At 39.7% G+C, this 27,620-nt stretch overlaps 1 protein-coding gene across 1 annotated transcript; it reads left to right on the forward strand.

Moving 5' to 3' along the window:
• Positions 1-724: 724 nt before the first annotated feature.
• Positions 725-27,620, forward strand: CWC22 (CWC22 spliceosome associated protein homolog). The gene is made up of 20 exons (XM_059476449.1): positions 725-865; positions 955-1,066; positions 3,745-3,812; positions 4,458-4,580; positions 4,693-4,950; positions 5,425-5,553; positions 6,728-6,896; positions 7,226-7,279; positions 8,180-8,315; positions 8,392-8,598; positions 8,720-8,782; positions 9,104-9,199; positions 10,423-10,504; positions 11,652-11,712; positions 19,432-19,509; positions 20,631-20,783; positions 21,587-21,714; positions 22,688-22,789; positions 22,885-23,081; positions 25,653-27,620. Exons 2-20 carry the CDS (start codon positions 1,040-1,042, stop codon positions 27,365-27,367), a joined length of 3,846 nt encoding a protein of 1,281 aa, XP_059332432.1. The 5' UTR covers positions 725-865; positions 955-1,039; the 3' UTR covers positions 27,368-27,620.

Genomic DNA, 27,620 nt, shown 5'->3' on the forward strand with positions numbered 1-27,620 from the left:
CAAACACACTTGTGCTTATAAGCCAGAGGCTCTGTTAGCCTGGATCCATGGTGCCGAATTACTTCAGAGCTCAGAGACCCCTGTAGCACGCAGGTGCTCCTCAGCACAGCGCAGTGCCTGCTGTCTGTCCTGCACACATCTCCAGCTCTGTGTAACCCTCGGTGGAAGGGACAGAAGTGCGCGCTCGGCTGCTGTCCAAGGGACAGTAGTATTTAATCCCATTTTCCAGCCGTGCCGAAGGGCAGATCTCCACTCCTCAGGGAGACCGGCTGACTGCTTTCGGTTGCTACACGTGTTTCTGACAGGGTGTTTTGCCCTAGGGATGCTTCGCAGAGGAGCCCACACCGAGCAGTTTTTATCACATGTATAACGCCCCCGCCGAGCGCGCTCATTTTAAACTGAGGCGGGGACAGCGCGGCCCCGCCCCCAATATGGCGGCCGAAGGGCGGGGCCGGCCGCGCGCTCACCCCGCGCCGCCGGAAGTGACGCATTCGGGGCCGTGAGCGGCGGCGGCGGCGGCGGGAGGTGCGGCCGGGGCCCGGGGCCGTGGGCCGTGGATCGGGGGCCGGGGCTCGGGCTCGGGCTCGGGCTCGGTGGGGCGCCCCTTCCCGCCATCCCCGTGGGGTCCGGGGGAAGCCCCCGGGTCGGGTGTTCACGGCCTTCTCCGCCGCGAGCGGGAGGCCGCGGGCCGGGCGGGCTCAGGCCGGGAGCCGTGCGGCGGGGTCGGTGGGCAGGGCCCCGGCCGCGGCCTGGCCGCTCGCTCGGGCCGGCTGTGGCACTGAGCTCCCGGCTCCGGCTCTGCGGCCGCTGTGAGACCGCAGGGAATCGGAACAGACCCGGGGGAACCTTTTGGTTAAAGGATTGTGTAAGCACAGCCTCAGAGGACACAATAAAGGTGCGTGTTCCGGCACCGTGTGCAGTCGAGAGTTCTTGATTGTGTTCTGTGTGTTCCAGGTGAGATGGTTTTCCTATGCTGAGCTCCAGCTTGGATTGCCTCGTGGCTGCACGTTGAGAACTTTGTAAAAAGCAGGAAGTCAAGATGAAGAGCCGGGTGACACAAGTAAATGTAAGTGTTCTTAGACCTAAATTGTAGAATTTGATCACTCCCATGTCGCTGGCAATTAGGTTTATAGTTAATATTATATTAAATAAAACTTCCTGAATGGAAAGAGAGTAATAATATCTGTAACAGACAGCAGCTGTTTGCAAGATAAATACTATTAGGAGTCAGTAAATTACAGCTATTTCTAGCTGCTGCTGTCCTTGCAATCAAAGTCCTGAATAGTAATACTGTAAAATGTTACAGTAATTTGGTCAAAACTGACTGAATGTGATGGCTCAACAGTAAATGTAAGCATGTGGAGTAATAGAGAAAGATTTTGAAAAATTTGACAAGAGTCTTAAAAGATGTAGAGACAATAAGTGGCAGTTAATTTGATAACTGTATGTCATACTATGCATGTTAAAACTTTTCTTTTTAATAGCTATACGTGCTATTTCTGAATGGATGGGAGTAATTTTTTGGGAATGCAAGAAGAAAACATTCTGAAATGCTGTGCTTGTAGAGGTACGCAGCATTTGTAAGGCCAGGTTTGGGACATGTTAGCAGAGCAATGTTGTTATAATGCAGTACCTGAAATCTGTGGTATGACTCTGCCTGTTTGTCCAGAGTTGGAACCTTCATGGGCTCCTTCACTCTTTTTGCTCCAACTTTTCTGACTTGAGTGGCTTTTAGTAGGGATGCTTGAGGGGTAGTTTAATACCTTCTGTTTTCCCAATCTGGTGGTGCTCCCTCATCTGTGAAAATAAGCCATTTAGCAAGAGCACACTGTTTGGACACTTTCAGTTAATAATTTTGATGAAAGTGGACAAGGAACGGGACTAACTTGTCACAAAGAGCTGAATGTTTAGCTGTCACTAAACCTCGTCACAGAGAGCTGAGGGTGAAAATTTCTTCAACAAGCAGAGCTGCTTTTGCAAGGAGCTGAGATAAATGCCAAACACAGAAACAGCCATAACCTTGTCTTGTTTCTGTGAATACTTGTATTTTGGGTTCTGCTTCGGCAGAGACATGATAAAGAACCCATGAGAATGGATCATCCTAAAAAGACTCAGTGCCTTCTTCCTATCTGGTAGATAGGATTTAAATACAGGAACTATTTTATGTTATTCAAAGATTTTTATTACCACTTTCTTGGAAGCTTAGGATACAGGCTGGCATTATATTACTGTGCTGGGGAAAAAAACCAAGGACTTTTCTTACCATTGAATGAATTCAGTGATGTGCTCTGTGGTGTAATGATCATTGAAGGGGGTAGCAAACCTTGGTGAGTGTGAGAGTTTCTTGTACTGTCTCTGCTGTCAAAGATAATGTGGCTCTAAAATTAACCAGGTGGGCATAAATTTTATAGGGGTGCATGCTGCCAGTGACAATGCAATGCCCTTGTTTTCTGTCATCATCTTGATGCAGGCAACGCAATGTTGTAATTTTAGCAATTTGAAGTGCGCCCTAGGAAAGGCAACATTCTGGCATATGTTATAGTGGCCTGAAAAATACAATTATTGGTTTGTATATATACACACACCCCCAGTTAAGTTTTTAGAGATAACAGCTGCCCGGCTTTTTCTGAAAAAGGTGTCATTATATTCTGGTCACCCAGAGTTTTAACTGGTTCTTTGGTGGGGCAAGAACTGGTGTGCCAGTTGGTGGAGAGGGTGCTGCTTCAGTGAACAAACTGAGTGTTGCTGCAGGGAGTTCCATCAAGGTGCATAAGGAAATACTTTTGTTGAGTTTCACACATAATCACTCTGTGGCATCATGAGATTGTAGTTCTGAAAAATCATAAATAATATTTTAAAGGAAGAGATGACCCTTGCAATGAAAGTACTCAGGTTACAAATGCTGCTTCTTGATTCTACCAAAGTTGTTTGGAAACATCTTAATGAATGTCTTTGTGTTTGTTGTAGATGCTGTCTCATTCTGATTTTTGTATGACTCCATACTTACACACGTCATGGTTCAGCCTATGGAATTTGGTGTGAGCTGTTTAAGTGTGTATCACTTACACAATCCTGCAAATCTGCCAAGTAAATCAGTGCAACTCAGGTGTTTGTAATGTATGAAACTAGGAATGGCCCTTGAGGAAATAATGGTAATTAGTAAAAAGGGGGAATGTAAGGAAAAATTGCTCAATAAAGGGAATTTTTAGGAGAGAGGAAAGACACTCTTTAAACTAGAAATGGTGGAATTGTGTTTGTGGTATTGCGTGTGGCACACCAAATTAAAATGGCATCTGAAAGAAGGAAGTAGGAAAGGCAGAGCAGTGGTCCATCTACTGTAGCCTCCAGCAGTAATTAACAGCAGATGCCTTAAAGAGTTGAGGATAGGGCAACTATAAAAGTACTTGCCCATGTACACTCCCACTCTCTACCTGTTTGCAGCTTCCTGAGCCAGATAAAGTTTTTTGGTAACCCTTGTGGACTTTTCTTCTGTGTTTGTTCAGTGTCATGAACCTGTGGAAGCATTTGGCATCTGCAGCATCCTGTAGCTGGGTGTCCAGCTGTTTAGCTGCTTGTTCCTAGAGAGCCAGGAACCTTTCCTTGTCATACCTGACTGCAATCAGCTTTGTTGATGGCCCTTCTTGTAAAGGAGTGGAACTGAGGCATGGTGTGCTTTGATCTGAAGATAGGTGCTCACAGTCATGCTGGGGCTTGACTTTTTTTTTTCTTTTTCTTTCCCTAAAGCATGGTTCCAGTCATGACAGGAGGGAAAACCACAGTTCCCGACATGAGAGTTTGTCTCCAGAGGACAGGTAAAATGACTGATTTTTGTTTCCTTCAATTCTGTCTATATACCTCACATAGTGAGTTAGAGAAGTTAAAAAAAATCATCAGATTATGTTTCTTTTTATATATTACCATAACTAAGTGGTAAAAAGCAAGTACAGATTTAGTAAAATACTTGAGTGATAATATAACAGTAATTAAATGGATTTGTTACTAAAGCTTAGTATTTAGTTAAATTATCATGAGACTTGAAAGTGAAAATTACATGCTGGCTTTTTGCTTGAAGTCACATATTGCTTATACCACAGTTACCATTTTTGGGCAAGATTGCTTCATGCTGTACAGGCAAAATAAGTAGAAACAACTGAATACATGTGTTCGAGGAATACAAGATGCTGAATTTACCACTGATATTTGATGTTATTATTGTTAAACATTTAATTTCAGATTCTAGGAGCTTTCCTTTACAGTGCTTCTTTGATTTTTGATATTTTTTTCCTGATGACAAATTATTGTTAAACTAGACCCTTTTATTGGTGTGACACATACTTTGAAACTCACATTGCAGAATTGGAACACTTTTGCACTGGTACATTGTATTGCAAGTATATATTAATACCATTGCTCTTCTCAGCCTCTTACTAAAAGTTTTTGTGATGTGGGTTGTGTAGGGATATGGAGCGTGATAGGTCTCGGTCTCGATCTCCCAGGAAGAGGAGATACTCTGATGACAGCAGATATGATGAGGAATATTCAAGACGGGAATACTATGATGACAGAACTTCAGATGGAAGGTCTGGAGCCCTTTCTTAATCAGTAATGAAATACTTGCTTTTAAAGAATAAAATGTGAAAGCTTTTCACGTACACTTGGGTGTTTATTGGGTATTTATTCTTTTTCCTTTAGAGGGATGGAGAGGGGGAGAGACAGGCACTATGAGAGATGGGAGGACAGAGACTATGATCGAAGGAAGCAGAGACGGTACTCGTCACCTGACCGCAGGAGTCCGGAGAGGTCGACAGGCCAGAGCTCACTTGCTCATGATGAGACCACCTCAAAGAAGAAGAAAGAAGAGGTGGATCCAATCCTCACTCGCACAGGTGGTGCATATATTCCACCTGCCAAGCTCAGGATGATGCAAGAGCAAATCACTGATAAAAATAGGTGAGTTCAAAGTCACATAGTAGGTTTTTTGCTGCAAGCAAAGCAGTTAAGGCATTTAGAGAATGTTGGGAAAGATAGGATGCATTAAGGGTTGTGATCATTGTTTTGAAGGTATATTTTTATCAGAAGAGAGATAAGAGAATCAGAATAAACTGTACCTGCTTCTGCTGCAAAGTGGAAATTGTGAAGTAAAGCAGGATACTAAATGTAGCTAGGATTTTTTTGGAACATCTTACAAAGCAACATACTGGGTTATACCATATCTTCAGAGAATTACACTTTGGTTTATCATGTTGGTTCAATGATTTTCTAGTGCTTGAATGTAGAATTGTAAACAACTCTTAACATTTATGCAGTGAATATTTTTAATTTATTTTAATGATTAAAGGAAAGTGTGAATATATGCTGTATATATAAATTTGCTCAGTGGCACTTCAAATTTATACATTATCAATTTGTGATACTCTCTAATAGCTTGGCGTACCAGAGGATGAGTTGGGAAGCCTTGAAGAAGTCGATCAATGGTCTTGTCAACAAAGTGAACGTTTCTAATATAGAAAACATCATTCACGAGCTCCTTCAGGAGAATATTGTTCGGGGAAGGTAAGCCTTGGTATTTGAAAATAATTCTTTTGCTTTTGTGGAGCATGTACACTCTTCATGTGGACACTGTTGTGTGTGCTATTAGTAGTGTACGGGTGTTAGTCAGATCTTAGTGTTAACCTTAGGCCATATTGTCCTATTCAGAATATTCCCTTACTTGGGAAAAGGATTGTATGCTTGGTGGAATAGAAGATGCAACAGATGGTGTATATTTCCTTTTCTTAAGGTTGTCCCTATGCATTTTACTTGAATGACTTGTAATTTATAGTTGTTGCTGTCTATTTTGCTTGTAATGCTTCATTTTTTATTTTTGGGGTGACAAATAATATTTTAGCCACTATTTAACAAAAAAAGTTTTACTGCAGTTACCTGTTGGTGTTGTTTATTGATGCATTGTAAAGAAAAGACCATTATGCTGTTGTAGCTTGGTAGATCCAAAAATAATTTTTGTGTACTAGTATGAAATGAGTTCTATTCCACTTGTCAATGCCAAAGTAAGTAGGAATAAGGTCTCCATGCACTTTGTATTTCTTGCTCTGTAGGAGGTTTTTTTAGGATTTCAGTAGGCCACAGGGAAGGTAGATTTGGATATCAGTGTGTACTTTGAAGATTCCATATTTGGAGGTTTGTTTTGTTTTTATCCTCACACCCACATGTAGTTGATTAATACAGCAAAAGTGAAATTCTGTGTGCTTCTAAGCATTACAGAAAGCAAAATTGAGAGGAGGGGAAGTAAGTGACAGATGCTTCTCAGACTTTCTTGATAATAAGTGTAAAAGAGACCATTTGAATAATAAAAGAACTATTGCCTCATGAAGCCTTTGTTTACATTCATTTAAGCTCTAAGTATTTTATAATCAGTCAAAGTTCAGATTAAAAAAGGGGTAATTGCAGGATACAAGATGGCTTTCTGCATGCTTAGCATTTTTAAATCTATCTGTAATATGAACAATATTTAGTGAGAGATTAGAGTTTAAGAACTTCTCAAAAAGATTTGTGCAACACATTTTGCAAAATTCCAATTGTGGCATGAAAAACCATGGTTTAAAAAACATCATCTGGTTTCTTCCAGCTACTCCAACTGCACAACACTATTTCATGTGGTGAGTACTGAATAAAAACATTACATGCTTTATTACCAGGAAGGTCTTTAAAACTTGCTTTTTTTTTCTAGGGGATTGCTGTCTAGATCAATTTTGCAAGCTCAGAGTGCCTCTCCGATTTTTACTCACGTTTATGCAGCTCTTGTGGCAATCATCAATTCCAAGTTTCCGAATATTGGTGAATTGATCCTCAAGAGGCTGATACTGAATTTTCGTAAAGGGTATCGCAGAAATGACAAGGTATGTAAAATGTGAAGGAGCAACGTGCTGAAACGTGGAATTCTGCACTGTAACTGTGTCAAGTGTGTTCAAAGGAGCACAGCCAAGACGTGGGTCAAGACCAGTCAATGGGACATTTAGTAGTATTAGAGTATCATGAAACTGGATTGATACTGTGATAGTTTGGGGTTTTTTTGATTTGGGCAAGGGTGTTTAATTCTAATTTTTTATGTATCCTCAAATAGTTTCATAACTCTAATTCGTTTGTGAGATGCATTTATCTATAGTATGTCTGGGTTAGGAATTTCTTCTTCTGTATGTTAAAATTTCCTGGTTCATTTCTTTTGCAGCAACTCTGTCTAACGTCTTCGAAATTTGTTGCACATTTGATGAATCAGAATGTGGTATGTTTCTTTGTTTCTACTCAATCCAAACCCTATATGGCTAATTTTTAGTTTAAGACAGCAGTACCCTAAGTGAAGGTTCTCTGTCTGTTTTGAAAGTTGCTGAATGCTTGAGTGTGGTCCCTGCTTTAAGTTGTTAAAATCTGTTTATAAAAGATACTGTTAATTGCTTATGCAGTTGTCACTACTTATCATTGCACTTCTGCTCCAGAGCTTCCCAAGATTTCATGTGTGTGTTTGGGCTAGTATTCAGGCATGTCTCTATGCAAAGCAAGGATTATTTGGGGCTCTGTCCCACAGATCTTAAACAGAATTTTCTTGCAACATGTGTGTTAGCAGAAGTAGACTCAGTTGCATCTAAAGCAAATTTATATCTAGCTCTGTTCCACTTGTTTATGTGTCAGAAATCAGGATGCTCTGATTTAAATCATGTCAGGAAAAGCAGTGTCTCAGGAATGTGTTGGGAATGTTCAGCATTTTGCTAAAGAGGAAATGAATCTGAGATGGGTGATTTGCTTATATGCCTGGTCCTGGAAGATCTTATTTAATTATAGATACAATGCTCTTAGAGCTGGGTTCTGTAATGCAAGTGCTGGTTTGTTTCCTTCTTGGAAATGCATTCTGTTAATTTTTTAATGGCAAAATAGCTTGTACATTGCTAGCTTGTTCACTTCAATAGAACAGTCGCATTCACTAGAAAATTGGTGGAAATAATGATGGTAAAACTGGATTTGAAATTTTGACTTCCTCTAAATCAGCTTTGCCCCACTACTGCTGCCGTGTGTGATTAAACTGCTGTGTTGTGGCATCCTCAAAGGCTGGACAGGTCTGTCCAGTAAATGACTGTGGTGATGGTGTAATATTTTGCATTCTAATTCTTTGCTGATACTTTTTCCACAGGCTCACGAGGTTTTATGTTTGGAAATGCTCACTTTACTGCTTGAAAGGCCTACTGATGACAGTATTGAAGTAGCAATTGGATTTATTAAAGAGAGCGGGCTCAAATTAACAGAAGTTTCTCCTAGAGGTATTAATGGTAAGTTAGCCAAAACCTGTCTTGGCACTGGTATTAGTACATACCTTTCATGTTTACATTGCTCTCTTCTCCAAAGCAATCTTTGATCGCCTTCGACACATTCTGCACGAATCCAAAATCGATATGCGCGTTCAGTACATGATAGAAGTCATGTTTGCTGTACGCAAGGATGGCTTCAAGGATCATCCAATCATTCCAGAGGGATTAGATCTCGTGGAAGAGGAGGATCAGTTTACTCACATGTTGCCATTGGAAGATGACTACAACCCAGAGGATGTTCTTAGTAAGTTAGAAATGAAAGATAATTCCTTAACTGCATTCCCCAAGAAAATATATTCAAGATTAAATATTAATAGTTTTCTTCAATTTGTGTTTTAAATAAAGATTCTCTTTTTATTTTAAAGATGTTTTCAAGATGGATCCGAACTTTATGGAAAATGAAGAGAAATACAAAATGCTGAAGAAAGGTGTGGATATTTGTGTGTGTGCACAACCATTACCTATGGCATTTGCTTATTCAGCTGTTGCTGCCAACATTTATTTAACTGTGGGTGATATTTCTGTTCTATACAACTCATTCAGTTCACAGACCTTTCCTTTGTGTTTGTGCTCTTCAGTGTTGTTTCTCTGTCTGTGTTTCCATTGAGTTATGTTAGATCTGCTTTTTGGCCTCTTCCACGTTCTGTACCTGAGACATCCTTTCACTCTTCAGGGGTGGGATCAGGGGGGTTTTTGTAATGAAAATACTGTGATCTGTGTTCCGTTAATCTCGGATGCTGCTCTTTCAGAAATTCTTGATGAAGGTGACACTGAATCTGAAGGAAATCAAGAAGCTGGAAGTAGTGAAGAAGATGAAGAAGACGATGAAGAGGAGGATGAGGATGGTAAGTGTATGACTGGCACCTTACAAGAAATTGATTGAATGTAGACAAACAAGAAAGAAGAGCTCAAATTTTTACATGTTTTGCAAAACCGAGATGCTCGAATGTTAAGCAGTGTTTTCCTCTTCAGTTATTCTCAGATCTAAGTGTATACTAGCAAACAGTATAAAAGTCTGAAAGGAAGCATTCAGCACACACAGACAAGGAAAAGCAGCTTTGCCACTTTATTGTTGACAGTATCAGTTTGAGATACCAATGATTTTCGTGACAGTATCCTTGGAAAAAAGCCTTGCAAATGTAAGACATGAAAAAGAGCAAAATGAAAACTCTTGCTTAAACTTTTCCATGCTCAATCATATTTTTAAGTAACTTTCAAAATTAGGATGGATTTTCTTACAACTGTATCTACATCCTCCATATCTCACTTTAGTGGAGACAAAACTTACTCATTTTCAAAGAATGTATTCAATTCCCAGGAAAATACATTGATGGATAAGCATAACTGAAATTTTTGTGCAGACTACATGAGTAATAGAAAAGCCAGTCAAGTATTGTTCCTGTACAAGACCAGGAATGGATTTCCTTACTCGTTTGGTGGGTGGAATATTTCACAGAATAGCAGAGCTCCCAGGCTCATGAAAAGTATGAACATTCCTATAATTTCTCATTTTTTATGTTTTTACCGAACTTTAAAAGACTGAAGGAATAGGGAGTATTTTACAAATTGAAGTGTTCCCAGAGTAGTTTGGTTCAGAATGGATTTTTCTACACTTGCTCCAGGACTTTGCAGAATGCTGTAATGTGGATCCTGCAATTAACAGGAACTAAGAGTTACCTGTTAAAATGAGAAATGCTTCATTAAGCATTGTATGCCTAAGTTATGCTGGAAATGGATTACTAATAATATTGACAAGACATGTTAAACCTAGAGGTTACAGTGACTAAGAAACATTAAATGTCTTTAAAAGAATTACCCTTTTAAAACTGTCTCTAAATATTTACATCTGTTACAGATGAAGAAAATACTGGGGTTTTTCTCGTCTATAAAAATAAACATAAAAAAATACATAATACTTAGGACTTAGGACTGCAAACAGTCCTAAGTACTTCTAGAAAAATAGTGTGCTACAGACTCAGTAAATGGTAAATAGAGCTGTCCTAAATAATTACTACATGTGTCTTCCTTAATGGTTTGCTCTTTACAAACCCACGTTTTTCTCTTGCAGGTCAGAAAGTTACTGTCCACGACAAAACAGAAATTAACCTGGTCTCCTTCCGTCGTACAATTTATCTGGCTATTCAGTCAAGGTAAATATAAATTATATACCTAGGAGTGCAGTTCTTTTGAAGTCAGTAAACTTTAATTCTTTCTTTAAAAATCCTGTCTTCATGTGCAATTTAAAAGAAAAAAAAAGTAGGGAAGTGGTCTTTAGGGAGCCTGATCTGACTGTGTAAAGCAAACTGTTTTCCAAATTCTCATTCTAAGATGAATCTTGTTTATTTCAAAATGTTTGGGTAGTGGACTGGGACTATTGCTGTAATGAGAACTTTCTGAGTGAACAGAAGTCAGTGATCTTCAAATTTAACAACATCTTGGAAATTTATGAAAAAAAATTGAGACATGCTTAAAAATTCTGTAGTTTGTCCCCACTTCTGAGATGGAGTTCTTTTGCCATCTGCATTGTTTGGAAAATAAGTATACAGTTACCAATCCTGAAGTATAGTCTGCTTGTGGTAATCTTGAGAATGAACTCTGCTTGCAATTTGTGGCACAAATATTCCCAACCTGCTGATTGTAGCTTCTGTGTCACCACGCTGAAAGATTGATACCTTGCAGCCCATAATACTCTGCAGGTCTGATGCTGCTTGACAAGTGCAATAATGTAGTTGTGGTGTTGATCATTAGATATATGAATTAATTAATACTATCCTGAGGGTATCAAAGGCTCTCACATTTCTCAAAGTTACTGTTGAATACTTTCTTGTCATACTCAAACTTGTTCATCTGATGTGTGGGGGCAGGATGTACCCAGTGGTAGCTAAAGGCTTTCAGAACAGGAGTGCACAGAGAAGACTGTGGTATATATTGCTTTTGGAGCTGGTCTGAAGTGCTTACATTTCAGTGTGTTTCAAAATGTGCAAAACAAGCTCCCACTTTTCTGTTTTGTTAAGTTTTGTAAGATGATGTGATAGTAATAATGACTTGGATCATCTGGTTTTCAGATTGCCTGCAAATGTAATCACTTTGGATTAATTTTCAAATAGAAATTCATGAAATACAAAATATTTATTAAAAAAAACACAACAGCAAAAAAGTCTTAGCAAATCAAACAGCTGACATACTTTACTTCAAAACAGTTGAGGATTTAACAACAATTATGATTCTTAATATAGTTTTGGAATGTTTTTAGTATAGCGTATATTGCACAGATAATAAGTGCTTTTTTCTATTCAGCTTAGACTTTGAAGAATGTGCTCACAAACTGCTGAAGATGGACTTCCCTGAAAGTCAGACTGTAAGCCTTTACTCTTCCTCTTGTTGTTACTAACATTATAGAGATACAGTACTACGGTAGTATCTAAAAACCTTGCTCACGTTCCACGACCTAGTTTGTGTAGCAGGCAGATGAATGAAGGTCATTCCTTACAGCTGTTGTTCCTCAAAATTTTTTCCACAACCTTTAGAGCAAATAGACTGACACACATTTCATAAGCAATTTGTCTTATGCATGTGCTCCTTTCTGTCAAGCAACACAAATGTTTGCTCACAGCCTTTTAAAAAGATCTGTTGTTTGAACTGATGAAAGTTCTGTCCTATGACATGAATACAGCACCATGACAGGGTTCTGTCTCTGAAAGGACTCTGGGTTGGAGATAATATTTGCAGGCAGCTGTAGACTTTATCAGTGGGGCTTGAAATTTAGCACAGTGCTATGAGTGTGTTGTTTTGGTGCTTTCACAGTAAGCATATTGAATTAAAGCAGTTTTGAGTGATTGCTTGGCTGTAATTTTGAAGATCATGAGACTGAAGCTGGTTTGTCCTCAGACTCTGTAAGATCCATGTAATTGCTGTGTTTTCAAGTAATGGAAACTGTTCTTCATCAGTACTTTTGTTCAGTGTTGGTAGAATGTAAATACACATCTGATTTTCCAAGCAGCTTTTCAGACAGCTATAAGCTGTCATCATAGGAGTTACACTTGGGTGGGCTTTTTAACTTCTTGTGGCTTTAATTATCAGTTTTATTTGACTTAGTGTGTGTAATAAGTAACTTTAGTATAATACTAACTAGTAAGGGGAGATCTGGGCTACGCTTAGGTGTTCTTTGAGAATTTGTTTACCTATAATTTTTTTCAATTCCTACACTGTTGATTGTTTCTAAGCAATTTACATGGAAGTAAACTAAGAACTGAGATTGTGATTTTTTAAAATCTGGTTCTCTAATTCTGTGCATGAAATGCAATATTAAGCATGCATAAGATGATAATTCTCAGTGAAGTATACATAACCTGAAAAACTCTAAAGAGAGAAAAAATCCTGTTGCCCAGCAAATCAATTCAGCTATAAAGAATAAAGCAAGCAATTAGAATATATGTACTAGATCATACAACAGAGTTATAATGCATAACACTACTTGCTTATAGTGAGAACTACTTAATCCTTAGGATTTAATACCATGGCAGTCTCTGTCAGCTCCTAACTTCTGTGAGCAAAAGCTGATCAGAAGAAATAAGAGAAGGAAAAAGAAAAACTCAACCATTAGTATGAACTTACAATTCAGTACTAGTTGTAGGAATTACTACAATTCAAGATTGAAAACTGTTGTAAAACTGCGTCCTCTTATCACATGAGGCTTCTACTTTGTACTGATTACTTCTTTTCCTTAAGAGTCCTAAATACTCTTCACCTCATTTAATCAAAGATATGAGAGCTTTGACTTGCTCGTTGTATAGAATTAAGCTCCTTTATGGGAACAAAAATCTTAAAAAAAAGGAAGTCACTTCCTGATCATTGTGAGAGCAGAAAGAATAAGCAGATGTAGGCAGTAAAGTTATTCAGGGGTTTCTAGGACTTGAGTCTGTACATGTGGATTAAAAAAACTGAATACATTCAGCAGGAAATTTGTTTAAATTAGCTGCCAAATTTTAAGATAGAAAAATCACCTTTTATTCATTCAAGCTACTGTCTTCAGACTGAAGCCTTTATTGAATTAATTCCCTCTGTCTTCATTAAAAAACAGGCTATTATTGAGTTTGCAGATGACACCAAGTTGGGCAGAAGTGTTGATCTGCAGGAGAGCAGGAAGGCAGAGGGATCTGGACAGGCCGGGTCACAGGGCTGAGGCCATTGGTGTGATGTTCCATGAGGCAAAATGCTGAGTCCTGCCCTTGAGTCACAGCAGCCCCAGGAAGAGTGGCTGGAAAACTGCCCAGCAGCAGGAAGGGACCTGAGGGGCTGGTTGGCAGCAGATGAGCACGATCCAGCAGTGCCCAGGTGACCAAGAAGGCCAGTGGCATCCTGGCCTGGATCAGGAATAGTGTGGCCAGCAGGACAGGGGCAGTGTCTCCCTCTGTACTCAGGACTGAGGCCACACCTGGAGTGCTGTGTGGGGCTGAGGGAGCTGGGCTTGTTCAGTCTGGAGAAGAGGTGGCTCAAAGGGGACCTTATCACTCTGCAAGTACCCAAAAGGAGGATGTAGCCAGTGAGGGTTGGTCCTTTCTCAGAGATAACAAGTGACAGCACCAGAGGAAATGACCTCATGTTGCACCAGGTGAGGTTTAAATTAAATACTAGAAACAGTTTATTGACTGAAAGGGTGATCAGTTGTTGAAACAGGTTGCCCAGGGAAGTGGTGGAATGAGCATCCCTGGAAGTGTTCAAAAGATATGTGAGTATGGTTTAGTGATGAGCACCGTGGCATTGGGTTTATGGTTGGACTTGATCTTATTATTTTAGCCATAAAGCACTTCTTTCTTTTTTGGTCTACTTTACTGAAAGCTCCAGCAATCTGTACTGCAGGATGTTGCGTCTTACTTCTTCACACTTTCTGATTCAAACCTTTAAACTGTCTTGAAACTGTCTTGAGAAATTCCTGGAATGTTTGCAGGGCTCTTGGGTGAACCTGCAAACTTTATTTATGCTCATTCTCTGTTCCAACTCCTACTACAAATGGCAGTCTTGATGAGAAGCAGGAGCAAGAGCATTTAGCTAAAATGCTTAAAATCCTTAAAAATCACGTACAACTTAAGATTTTCATTGCAAAATTTTTATTTGAGTCTGATTTTACAGTAATGTTTTGCTTTTCTTCTGAAAGACTTTACTTAATAAAGCAATATGTATTGAATTTTGTCATAAAGACTGTTTCCACAAGCTTTGAGTAGTAAATTTTCAATTAAATACAATCAAAAAACTAATCAGAATATCTGAAACCTAAAGACAGATGCAAACAACAGGTTTGAGACTAATACAGTCTTAATGACCATCTTTCTGGGTAACTCTTCCAGAAATCTTCATGTGTAGAAACTCTTGGTTTAGGATTTATCAGGGTTGAGTTCAGAAATACATTAGCAGTTTTTACCAGGGGTTGAAGTATCAGATCATCGTGTCACATTAACTGCTGTGCAACACTTGTTGTTTGTCTGTTTAATACCAGTAATGGATCTATCACACAGCTCTGACTCACAGAAAGAGGATTAAGGTTCAGATGGATAATCTGTGGACTGGAACAACATAATACTGCTTTTTGGCATTGCAGTTTAGGACCAGCTGCTGAGGAGGGATGTCAGCAGTCCTGTGCATTTTTTTTTTTTTTGAGGGAAAACATTTAAAGTGTTACTTCACTTCTAAGTAAATTTCCTGGGAGTGGGTTTGCTTTTATTCATGTTATTTAGACCCAGCTGAAGCCTGCAGATCAAAAATGAAATAGCTTTGCTGTCCGTACTACAGTCTGTGCAAAGCTGTTCTAAACAAGCCTTGCAGTTGCTTCTTTAGGCATATGTTCAGTCTTGGCAGAGCTCACTGTTTTACTTTTTTAAAAAATACTGTTATTATCTCTGTTAAAGCTGTGTTAATCCCATGTATTACCAAAGAAGAAAATTTAAATAAATTAAAACTGTAGTTAGAGGAGTGTGGTACTACCAGTTCTTCTGGCTTCTGAACTATGGGGAAAAGCAATCAAACAAGCCTGGCCTAAATGCAGACAACTAAAAAACATTAAACTGACCATACATTGTTCCTGCTCTTTGAAAATGTGCCTAAAATGGGTCGGCTTTTAGGCTTTTCTTCTTTCTTGGTTTGTGATAAGAATTAAGCTTGTATACAGAAATGTTGCTAAATTAAATTAGAGCCTCTTCTAACACTGTGCATATTCCAGATAAAGGTAATGCGTCACCAGATTTTATTTTTTTTTACTTGAAATGAGAAAAATTCTTGCAGGCACAACCTTCTTGAAGGAATTATGCATGCATCTGACACATCTCCATTTTTACGGGGTGCTGTCACTTGCTCAAAGCAGTCCTAGTTGGTGGTGTGGGAGTGTCAGTGTCTCGTGTTATTTATGCCTTGAGTCTTGAAGATAACACAAGTACTTATGTTGGCCCGACTATTTTCACTTTCAGTGAAAATATAGTTCAGGAAGCTGATGTAGAGCATGATGGTCTAAGGCTGATAATTATGCTTTGGTCAAATTGATGATTTCTTAGATACATTAATTTCTTTAATTGGAGGGCATTGCAGCTGGTAGGTTTAGCAACTGCACCATGATTAGTTCACAGCCTTGCTGCTGGCTGTAAAAGATAATCATCCTCAAGCAGCTTTCCTGTCTTTTGAAGTAGGAGGTTTTTGTGGGCCTGAGGTGCAGAATCATTCTAAATTTCCATGATTTGTCAAGTTAAAAAAAAGTGCATCACATGCATATACCATGTTGTGGTATTTGTTGATGTCTACAAAATGAAGGTACGGAATCCATACAGAATTAGGCTGTTGTGTAAGTGATAGGCAGGCATTAGCTAGAATTCTGCCTGGATTTTGGTGTTCCATGGATGTGTGTATGCATGTAGCCTAAGGAGATGGAATTGCTCAGTGAAATCACTTAAAGTGAAGTTTTGCATGTGCAACCTTCAGGTAGAAGGAAAGAGATACTGTGGGACTTCAATGTATTATTTCTTTTTTGTGTGTGTGTGTTGCAGACTAGTAGCAGTATAATTTAAAATATATCTATCCTTATATCCAGCTAATGATTCCAGTGTAAAATATTGTCTGATTTACACAAGATTTGCGATAACCATATTCAGCTTTAAGCATATGTTGTTCTAAACAGAAAAGGAATTGAGCAAAAAAGGGACAAAAGTTGAGGAAGGCCATTAGCTGAGCACAGGATAGACCTGGAGACTTTGTAGTAGCTGCTAAAAGCACTGCACAAGAGGCTGCCTGCTGCTGAAACACCTTCCATGGCTTTGTCAGCTTTGGCTCTAAGTGGTAACTTGACAAATTCAGAAGAGAAAGCAGAGATGCTGGGAAAAGTAGGCTGTGTGATGATTGCACCCATTAAAATATGCAGCAGTAAGGAAAGCTTTAAGGTAGTTAGTGGGAGTAAAATAGGCATCAGTGAATTAAAAGAGAAAAAAGTGTGGCATCTGTAGCAGCAGTGAAGATACATGAAATGCAAGGCACTCGTTTCACATAATTCCAATTTCACATTGATTTAATGAACCTGAGGCCTCTACTAGGTTTGCTCCTGGCAAACCAATTCCTTTAGTTCCATGAAGAAACTTCTAGAAATTAAGTTTTGACTTTGAGAATGTTATATTTTAAGAATAGCTTACAGGGTGGTGGGGATGTCTCATGATGGCTTCACCTTGTGTATGCAATGGATGGAACAGAGCTGTGGGCTGGAAGGGGAAGGGAGGTGGAAATGGCATCACTTCCAGCCAAGTAGGGCAGAAGTGACCTCCACATGGGGGCAGCTCTGAAACTGCAGTCCTGGCTGAATGCAAATCTTAGAGAAATTGCAAAACATGGTGAGAAGGGGCGAGGGGGAAGTACTAGCTGTGAAAAGGAACCTATGATCAGAAAGGGCTAAGTTACTTTAGCTCTTCTGCCTGCCATGCACACAGCCTTTGTGTGAAGCTGAGAGAAGATAGATTGGGCAGGGTGTGGTTGTGTTTTAAAATTGTAAAACTGGGAGAAAAAACCAAAACAAGTCTGATTTTTCTGTCTTTTCCTTTAGCATCTTTTAATGTATGATAGTTTGCATGTTAGGTTGAGTCACGGTTCATCAGAACTGCTATTCTGTTTGGGTAGGAGCAGATAGAGACTGCTTAGGCAGAACTGTGAGAAATGCACTGCATTTAGTAGGACCTTTCTCCTTATCTTCTGTCTTAGCAGTTTTGGGAAGTGCTATTGTTTTCTATACAATAATAAATTCAAGATCTTCACAAAAGATGATTCACCATCTGTAGGAGATGTCAGATATTTGGAAGTGTTTTACTTCATGATTGGGTAGCTATATAGGCTTTCTTAACTAAGCTGAGTAGTTACTCATTGAGCATTGTATGAAAACAGTTAAACAACACAGTATAAAAATTGCCTGTAAAATTGGGCAACAAATTTTTTGTGGTCTTCAAAACAAGTGATGGGGTAAACAGGTTCTTCATGCCATAAACATCATTGGGAGTCCAGATATTAGTTCACTAACTTTAGAAGCTTTAAGTTAGATTTGCCATTTGAGCTTGTTGCATCTCTCAAAAAGTAATTAAATAATTGTAAAGTTTGTTAATTTTAAATCTGGAAAACAGTTACTCTAGACCTAACCTCAAATTGTTTGGATAACACCAGCAAGAATGACTTTATGGGCAAACCTATTTTCGTGCGTACGGTTATTCAAGATACCCTCCTAGAAATCATTGTAATATTTAATTAAAATGTTAAAATATTTAATTACTGTAAACCACAGGGGGATACCAAGGCTATAATTGCATTTAAGATGAGGAAGAAAAGTAATTTGTTTTTCAAGTCTTCCTGACATTATTAACAGTGGCATCAGCACTTTACCCTTTTTATTGTTAAAAACTGATTAACTGCAGCATTACTGTATAATGGGATAATATAAAAAGTTAATATGCATTTTAATACATCACATTAACACTGTTTGACAGTGTTAACAGGAATGCCTTTAAACACATCTGTAAGTTTATTTGATACATTACTGCCTGGTTATTTGGAGGAGTGGTTTCTTTTCTTGTTCAGCTTGGTTGGCTTTTTATTTGTTTTGAGCTTTTATGATGGGCAGAAATGTTTCTTCTGAATACTTGCTTGGAAGAATGACACAAGTGGGAGGACATGAAATCCAGTATGAAATCATCTAGTAGGTTTTATAGGAATGTTACTATTAGTTTAAAGAGAAATTAAGCTAATAATGAAAGATACATGACTGACAGCCAGAAACCTATTTGGAAGTGTCATAAATTGGATTGCACTATGGAATTGGTCTTAGGAGAAAACAGTAATAAAAAAGGGAATGGGCAAAAACTGCAGTGCTATTTTAAGGATTGTGTAACTTCATGGCTTTTAATTTGTATAAAAACATTTGCTTGCTTGCCTTAATTAATGTTGCCCAATGTACCCTAAACCAATTCACAGCTGCATTGCAAGCTCTATCTCAGGCAGAAGGTCAGGGGAATAAGTTTGGAATATTTCTGATTTTGGAAATGACTGCTAAGAAATGCACATTGTGTTTCCAAATGATTTGTCTGTAAGCCATTTTAACACTTAGAAGTTGTAAAGAATTTTTATTTTCTGTAAATGGAGGGATTGGTACTATTTCACACAAACAAAAAGGAACCCTAAAAAGATTATCACAAAAAGAAGCAACTAACAAACAAAAACAAAACCATGAAAAACACCCTCAAAACCTTAACTTTTTTTCTTGTAACTCCTTTTCTCATTGTGCTAAAGTCTCTTTGTAAATGAATTCTGATTTTTTTTTGTTAGACGTATATTGTGTTAACACATAAATCTTAGTTTAGGCAGAAGAGGAAATTTGAAGGGCAAAAGTTCATACTCATGTCCAGCAGAAATTCAGAAAACTACTGGTGTTGCCCATGAAGTGTGATGTAAATACTCATTTCAAAGCTCACATCCATGTAAAGCTCCCTTCAGTTGCTTGGTATGTACTGATGGAGATTTTTGCTGCTACAGTGAATTTACCTGGAGAAATATTCTTTTTTTCATAACCCAGAAAGAACTCTGCAATATGATACTTGACTGCTGTGCTCAGCAAAGAACATATGAGAAATTCTTTGGGTTACTGGCAGGGGTGAGTTCTGTTTCAGATTTTATACTTTATGATAGAAATTTCATTGTTTTACTCTGTTTTTAGTGTGTCAAACTTAAGTTTTAATGGATAAATAAAACTAATAGTCATTTTATCATTCTGAAAATGCTTATGTTAGTTGATTGTTTTAGTGGATTGAATTAGCACTTTGATTGTAAAAAGCATAGTAAATGCAGAATGAGAGAATTCACTTTCCCTTTATATTGTTCCTTATTTTGCCTCCCTTTTTTCTCATTATGGTAGAACAATAAATCAGTGGCAAAGAAATGGTAAAAAGACATAATAGTATTATGAATTACCAGAAAATACCCTTTCTGCAGTGCTGAAGAGTTATCTTGGAGACTTTTGTCATTTGCCACCTTGTTCAAAGCTGCTTAGTAGGTTTAATTTAGAGCACAAGATTGAGTACTTACTGTCCTGGGCTTGGGGGTGTTTTGTTTGCTCTTCAATAAACAGCTAACTCTCTGGTTTTGTGTAACTAACTGCTAATTTAGCTGCAGTTATTTCTTACTTAAGGCTTCTCTATTGATAATATTGACATGTCTGAAGAGTTAAGATGGAATACTTGTCTTCTCAAGGGAGCAAGCTGTGCTGAAAGGGAATGTTTCTTCTCATTTTTTTCATCCGTTATTCCAGGAAATCCTTTTGCTGACAGTCAGTTACAAAGCAGTAACCATATGAATCGGCATGTTCAGATGAATGTATATGTTGATTTCTATATTCTCTGAAATGTTTATGTCCAAAATGTCTTACTTCTGCTTCCCGCTGCCTCTCTAAATTGAAATAGTTTAGTGATGTCCTGAAAAAACATGGGGTTGTATCAGGTGAAAATACTTGATGTACAGAAGTCAAGCAAAATGCTGGATAATTTGCTGTAGTTCAGAATTGATAATTACTGCTTTGCAATGCAAATGAGTTTCTTGTCCTGACAAACTGCTCAAAGCTATAAAATAGATCCATTTGAGTATTTGCTCTTCCTCCAAGGGTTATTTAAAAAAGAAGTCTTGCGGTAAATATTGACACATTAGGTCACTTAGTTGTAGGTTATTTGCACGTTTAGTGTTTTTTTAAGTGGTTGTTTAAGTGGTACCATGTTGTCTCAGCGTTTCTGCATGCTCAAGAAAGAATACATGGAGTCCTTTGAAGCCATTTTCAAGGAGCAGTACGATACCATTCATCGGCTGGAAACCAACAAACTGAGGAATGTGGCCAAGATGTTTGCTCATCTCCTGTACACTGATTCAATTCCCTGGAGTGTAAGTTAAAACAAAAAGCCATTGTCCTTGAGCTCCAGTACTCCACAGTAACATACAGTACATGAATTCTAGTTTTATTCTGCAGTTTGTAATGACTTGTGGCAAACTGGATGAACCTAAGTTATTAGGCACTGTTGAATAGTTCTGGTTTGTGCAATTTCCTTTTTCTCCCTCTCCCCTATCATCCTCTCTCCCCATGTTTTAGTTGTTGATTTAAGCTAGTATTTTAGGGAGTTCAGGTGGAATTGGTTGATTAAAAAGTACTTCTTTTGGAAAAGAGTTTTGAGCTTCTAAATTTTGATAATTTAGAAGTTGTATTGAATTATAAGACCATTAAAATACTGTCATTTTATGGTTTAAATACCTAATAAATAAATGCAGTCTCACATTCTGAGATATCTTCTTGTATAGAAAGGTAATTTGTCATATTGTTTTGTTTTTGTTTCATAGCCTAGTCTACCTGTCATTCTTCAAGCACACATAAGTCAGTCCAAATATTTTACCTCTTCTGTATTCAAGTCCCAAATCTCTTAACTTGCCAGAAGTTCACGCATCTGATTTTGTCTTTTAGATTTTTCCTAAATAAAAAAAAATCTGAAAAGAATTACTAGCATAAATATGACCAGCAGCTGCTCCCATGTGGTAGAAAAGAATTTTTGAGAAAGACAGTCTTGACTAGAATTTATGAACCTTGGGGAAAAAAATGTGTTTTTATTAGTTATTTCAGGAGGACAAAAGTTTCTAAGATAAGAAAAAAATGTATGTTTAAACATAAGGGTTAATGTTTTTCTGAATATTTTCAGGTCCTTGAATGTATAATACTGAGTGAAGAAACTACCACATCCTCCAGTAGAATTTTTGTCAAAATATTCTTTCAGGAACTCAGTGAATATATGGGACTTCCAAATTTAAATGCGAGATTAAAAGATGTGTAAGTTGAAATTTCATTTTCGAAACTGTAAATTTAATTAGGTTCTTTATCTGAAAACGTTCAGCTAAGAACTCTGTGTTCAGGTTCAAGTGAGACTGCCCTTCTGTAGCTGCAGTACTTCAGGAATAAGTTCATGTGTAGATTTAGTCACTGCAAGGAGTCACTTTTGAAGCTGAGTTCTTTGCTGTCATTTTGGGTTCAAGAACGTGCATGACTCTTAGCAGGATGTATCTGTTCCCCCTCCACCCCCAGTGACACTCAGCTACCGTAACAATTTCCAAGTGTGAGTTTATTTTTATATATTGTCAGCTGTATAGCTGCATAATAAACGTTACTGGGCCTTCTCTTTCTGACAAAACTTAGGAAAAACACACAACTATTAGTAACAATTTCCCTAGGATTACTTACTAATCCCTAAACGTAGTATACATGACAGGCTTTTAAATCTGTGTGAGATTTAATGTGTTATATTCTCACAATGTTACTTGCAGTTGCTTGAGCTATTTCCTCTAAGCTGGGATTTCTTCTGTGTATGATGAAGAATGTGGGTGATGCTTTAGTTCATGTAAACTTAAATTTGAAACTATCCCTAAGGCCTTATATGAGGGGATTTCAGCATGGATCCCTAATCTTTGACCTTCTTGGTCAGCACCTGTTATCCTTTGCTCTCCCAGGCTGCTGCTGTTCCACAAGTCACTTCAGGGCTTCACAAAGTTGAGGTTTCTGTTGTCATTATCTGTCAGTATGTATGCAACTCAACTCTCCTGTATGTTGTCATAAAAGAGCAAGTTTTGAAATAGCATTTCATTAGATGCATAATAGATAGGTACAAACAATGAAAGTGTTGAAAAATACGTGAAGAGAAAACTTTTGCTTTCTTGTGAAGATTCATACAGTTTCTTTTTCAGTTTCTTCATGTCAGTGGGAGTGCTGAGATGGCATGGTGTTTAATATAGATGTTTGTTTTCATCAGGACACTGCAGCCTTTCTTTGAGGGATTGTTGCCTCGGGATAACCCAAGGAACACTCGCTTTGCCATCAATTTCTTCACTTCCATTGGCCTTGGAGGACTAACGTGAGAAATACTTTTCTCATTTGATATTTACTTTCTTCATCTTCCCTCTCCCCATTGGAAATTGAAGAACAATTTTTTTTTTTTTTTCTAATTAGGGATGAATTACGGGAACATCTTAAAAATGCACCAAAGTTGATCATGACACAGAAGCAAAATGTTGAGTCGTCAGATTCCTCCTCATCTTCTGACACAGACTCTTCCTCAGATTCTGATTCTGACAGCAGCAGTAGTAGCTCAGAGTCTTCGAGCAGCAGTGACTCCTCATCCAGCAGTGACAGCAGCAGTGACTCAGGTATTTAAACACCAGCAGTACAACTGTTTGCTTTTCTTTTATTTCTTTCTTTCTCAGATATGTTTATTAGTCTTTCTGTGTGTACTTCTTTTGAGGAAAATCTTGCTATAGACAGTGGTCATTTCTCTGTTTTAAAAACTAATCAATTTTTTTAACTTTAAGTTTTAAAATATTAAATATTTCTCAAGGAAATTTATTTTTAAATTTGTACTCAGAAAAACTGAGTTCCATTTTTAGAGACTTAAGTATCTGAGAAACGTTGGTTTGCAGATTACTTTTTTTACACAATTGATATCTGTTGCACTCTACTATGACTTCAGTTTATTGGAATATTGAGGGATTAGTCATTCTCAATTATTTTGTCTGTTTACTGGTGAACCGTAGAGACTCATGTCTACTGATGTCTTTTTTTCTTGGCTTAATTGAGTGAGCTTGATACTCCTTGTGTCTTTCCCTGGAAATATGTGCTTCCTTCTAGAAATCATTTCTTCAGTTCTACAAATGTGTTTAAATATTGTGCTCCATCTGAGTCCCTATTTCGAATTCCTCTGCTTCAGAAAAAGATTGTGTGGCTATATAGTGAAATTTCTTGTCTGTACAGGAATTTCCAAGGAAGAATTAGCTTTCTCTTATAATTTATTTTGTATTTTTATGAATTATAATTAGCATTTAGTGTCTTATACTGTTGTACTGATGTAGAAACTTCCATTAGACATGAACTGTCATAAACATTGCTTAATCTTTAAAGTAGTTGCTATTATGAGTTAGTGTGTGCAGTCTCCCCCAGTATATATAGCAGGAGCAGATGATAGCACAGCATGACTTCCTGTTGCACAGAAGTTTGCTGATTCAAAGTTAATTTGATTTATTACATGCCTTTGAAATAAAAATGATGAATAAAATCAAAGCAGTGTGAACTGCTCCTGCTTTGGAAATGCAGTTCTGTTCTCCACCACAGTCTCCTGTCCAAGGTGGAGTTGTGTGTCATGGCTAACAGCATCAGTGACGACAGCACGAGAGGAGGGCACGGCCAAACAGGGTCACAGGAGGCACTGGTTCAGCACAGAGCCAGATGGTCCTGCAGGGACAGCTGCAGCTCTGCTGAGCTGCTTGATAGGAACCAGAGAGGTCAATCCTTAGTGACAAACCAAGTCTGCAGTCTGCGAGTAGAAACAGGGTTTTTTCAAAGTTTAGGACCTTCTCTTGCTACTTGCCTTTTCTCCATTGAGGAACATATTCATTAAAATTCACATCTTGATACCTTTGCAACCTGCTTTCACTTTTCAGTTTCTTGTGTACCTTAATATAGTGGTACACAAACACTAATTGGAAAAACAAGTGGTACAAAACACTAATTGGAGATAACAGTAAGCTTTAATGGTTAACTGAGTTGAGGTTCCATTACTGGTTATACCTCTGAAGTCTTCCTGTGTTTGTAGCTTTTTAAATCTATAAAATTACTTGGAGGAGTTGAGGTATTTTTCAGAGGAATATGTGGCAGTATTTCAGTGTTTATCGGTGTATGAAAGAAAAATAGAAAACCTGCTGATCAAAAATTGAGCTAAGTTAGAGATTACTGTCATACTGCCTGTTAATGCTTGGAACTTCATCAACTTGCTCAGCTCAGCACTGCCCTGGGGAGATAGTTCTAAAACAGGTCCAGCAGAAGATAAAATACATCTGCCATCAAAGCAGCTGGTTCTTTTCTGTCTGCTTTCTCAGGTCTTTTCCTGCATGCTGGTGGATGTAAAATAGTATGGAAAACACTGCTTAAAGAACATTATGGATTAAGATGTATCTGAATTGATCCATCCGTGCATTTTAACAGAATGTCATCAAGCCCTAGTTCAGACACGAGCCTAGACAATTCAGATAATGCATGTACTAATAAATCAGCTCAGGGCTGTGATAGTTTCAAAAGGTGATAAGAAGCAGCTGGTGTGATTCTATAGTTCATGCACTAAGGCGAATGGATGGTTATTGTAAATGGCTGTTAGTGGCAAATACTGTCAAGTGGGATCTAAAGGTCCCTGATAAAGAGCAAACAGGAAGGTAAGACCTGTTCACTGAGATGAGACTACTGTGTATTTAGAAATACAGAAGTTAGTTTTAGTCTTGTTGACAAAGCTGTCACTATTTCCTTTAAAAAATGAGCCTGAAGGCCATTGTTACAGTGCTGCAATACCATTATCTCACGCCATTTCATCCTACCTCTTTTTCCTCATGGGATAGTGTTGGAGATTTTACTTCATCTGCTGTTTTTCATCTTCCTAGAAAAAAAAGATTATTTGTGAGAGTGCTTTGGTGTATGACTTTACCGGCCTATGCCTGGTCCTTGGGTACAAGTTAGCAAGAGGGTGATGACGGGTAAAGGTTTTAAAAGGGCAGGCATCATGTGCAGATAGCAAGGGGATTAAAATCAGGAGTTCATTATTTTGGACCCTTTGTCCAGATACATGTGCAGAAATGTTTTCTGGCAAAAAACACTCTTTAGAACTCTTTCTGTAGTTTAATAAATTTAATATACTAAATTAAAATGCAACTTAGTTCCATAATTTGTTATAATTTCAGATGTTTCTAAAGCCAAAAGGAAGAGAACGCAAAAGAAAAATAGAGAATCTGATAAAGTTTCCAGGAAAAAACAAGAAAGGAGAAGGAAATCGCTTGAAAAGAAAATTGGAAGGAAGCAGCAAGAGGAAAGAAGTGATACTGAGAGCAAATCAGAAAGAAATCACCAGCATTTAAGAGAATCACATAGGAGAGATGATGTTTCAAAGTACCACCACAGAAATGAATCCAACGGCAGAGATGGTTACCACAGCGGAAAGGATAGGAACCATGAAAGAAGTAAGGATCCAGAAAATAAACACAGTAATTCCAAACTGAAGAAAGCAGAAAGAAGAACTTCTCTGTCTGATGATGAAAATTACAGACGTAGGAATAAAAACGATGGACATCGTAGTAGTAGGAAAAGAGAGAGATCCAAGTCCCGCGAGAGGGAGCACGGCCGCTGCAGCCCCCGGGAGCGGGAGCAGGAGCAGGAGGTGCGCTCCAGGAACGGCTCGGAGAGGCAGCGGGACAGGCACAGCCGGTACCCCGAGCAACACAGGGAGTCCCGCAGGAGCCACGACAGGCGCAGGGAGAGCCCTCCTCACCGCTCCCCGCACCGCAGGGAGAGGGAGGGCTCCCCACACCGCAGGGAGAGCCCTCCACAGCGCTCCCCACACCGCAGGGAGAGGGAGGGCTCCCCACACCGCAGGGAGAGCCCTCCACAGCGCTCCCCTCACCGCAGGGAGAGGGAGGGCTCCCCACACCGCAGGGATAGCCCTCCACAGCGCTCCCCACACCGCAGGGAGAGCCCTCCTCACCGCAGGGAGAGCCCCCCACACCGCAGGGAGAGGGAGAGCCCCCCACACCGCAGGGAGAGGGAGAGCCCCCTACACCGCAGGGAGAGCCCTCCTCACCACTCCCCTCACCGCAGGGAGAGCCCTCCTCACCGCTCCCCTCACCGCAGGGAGAGGGAGGGCTCCCCACACCGCAGGGAGAGCCCTCCACAGCGCTCCCCACACTGCAGGGAGGGCTCCCCACACCACTCCCCATACCACAGAGAGAGCCCCCCTCACCTCTCCCCGCACCACAGGGAGAGGGACAGCTCCCCTCGCCGCAGGGAGAGCCCCCCTCACCGCTCCCCTCACCGCAGGGAGAAGGACAGCTCCCCTCGCCACAGGGAGGGCTCCCCTCACCGCTCCCCGCGCCGCTCCCCACACCGGAGGGACAGGGACAGCTCCCCTCGCCGTAGGGACAGCTCCCCTCACCACTCCCCTCGCCGCAGGGAGGGCTCCCCGCACCACAGGGAGAGGGACAGCTCCCCTCACCGCTCCCCGCACCGCTCCCCTCGCCGCAGGGAGAAGGACAGCTCCCCTCGCCGCAGGGAGGGCTCCCCTCACCGCTCCCCTCGCCGCAGGGAGAGGGACAGCTCCCCTCACTGCTCCCCGCACCGCTCCCCTCGCCGCAGGGAAAGGGACGGCTCCTCTCACCGCTCCCCGCACCGCTCCCCTCGCCGCAGGGAAAGGGACGGCTCCCCTCACCGCTCCCCGCACCGCTCCCCTCGCCGCAGGGAAAGGGACGGCTCCCCTCACCGCTCCCCGCACCGCTCCCCTCGCCGCAGGGAGAAGGAGGGCTCCCCTCACCGCTCCCCGCACCGCTCCCCTCGCCGCAGGGAGAAGGAGGGCTCCCCTCACCGCTCCCCTCGCCGCAGGGAGGGCTCCCCACACCGGCGGAAATGAACCCAGCTCCCTTGGCGATCAAGGTGCATTTCTAAGCTGGTAGAACTGTATTTTAAAATCTATTCCTGAAGTTTCTTTGAAAAGAAGATTTTGTACAAAGTGATAGTTTGCATTTGTAAATTTTACCAGACTTTTTTCAAATTTTCAGTAACACTTTTTTTATAACTGTATCATTGAATCTTTCTGTTATGTTCTTTGTTTGGAAAGACAAAGCTCTTTTATTTTGTGAATAAAACAGTAAGATACCAGCAAA

This window comes from Ammospiza nelsoni, chromosome 7 (genome assembly GCF_027579445.1).
Source record: "Ammospiza nelsoni isolate bAmmNel1 chromosome 7, bAmmNel1.pri, whole genome shotgun sequence".
Classification (NCBI taxonomy): domain Eukaryota; kingdom Metazoa; phylum Chordata; class Aves; order Passeriformes; family Passerellidae; genus Ammospiza; species Ammospiza nelsoni.

Excerpts from the sequence above, each read along its gene's own strand:
- CWC22 (XM_059476449.1), top strand. The coding sequence starts at position 1,040 with ATGAAGAGCCGGGTGACACAAGTAAAT. Across the intron at positions 6,897-7,225 it reads GGTATCGCAGAAATGACAAG|CAACTCTGTCTAACGTCTTC; the intron begins GTATGTAAAATG and ends TTTCTTTTGCAG. Across the intron at positions 21,715-22,687 it reads AATGCGAGATTAAAAGATGT|GACACTGCAGCCTTTCTTTG; the intron begins GTAAGTTGAAAT and ends TGTTTTCATCAG.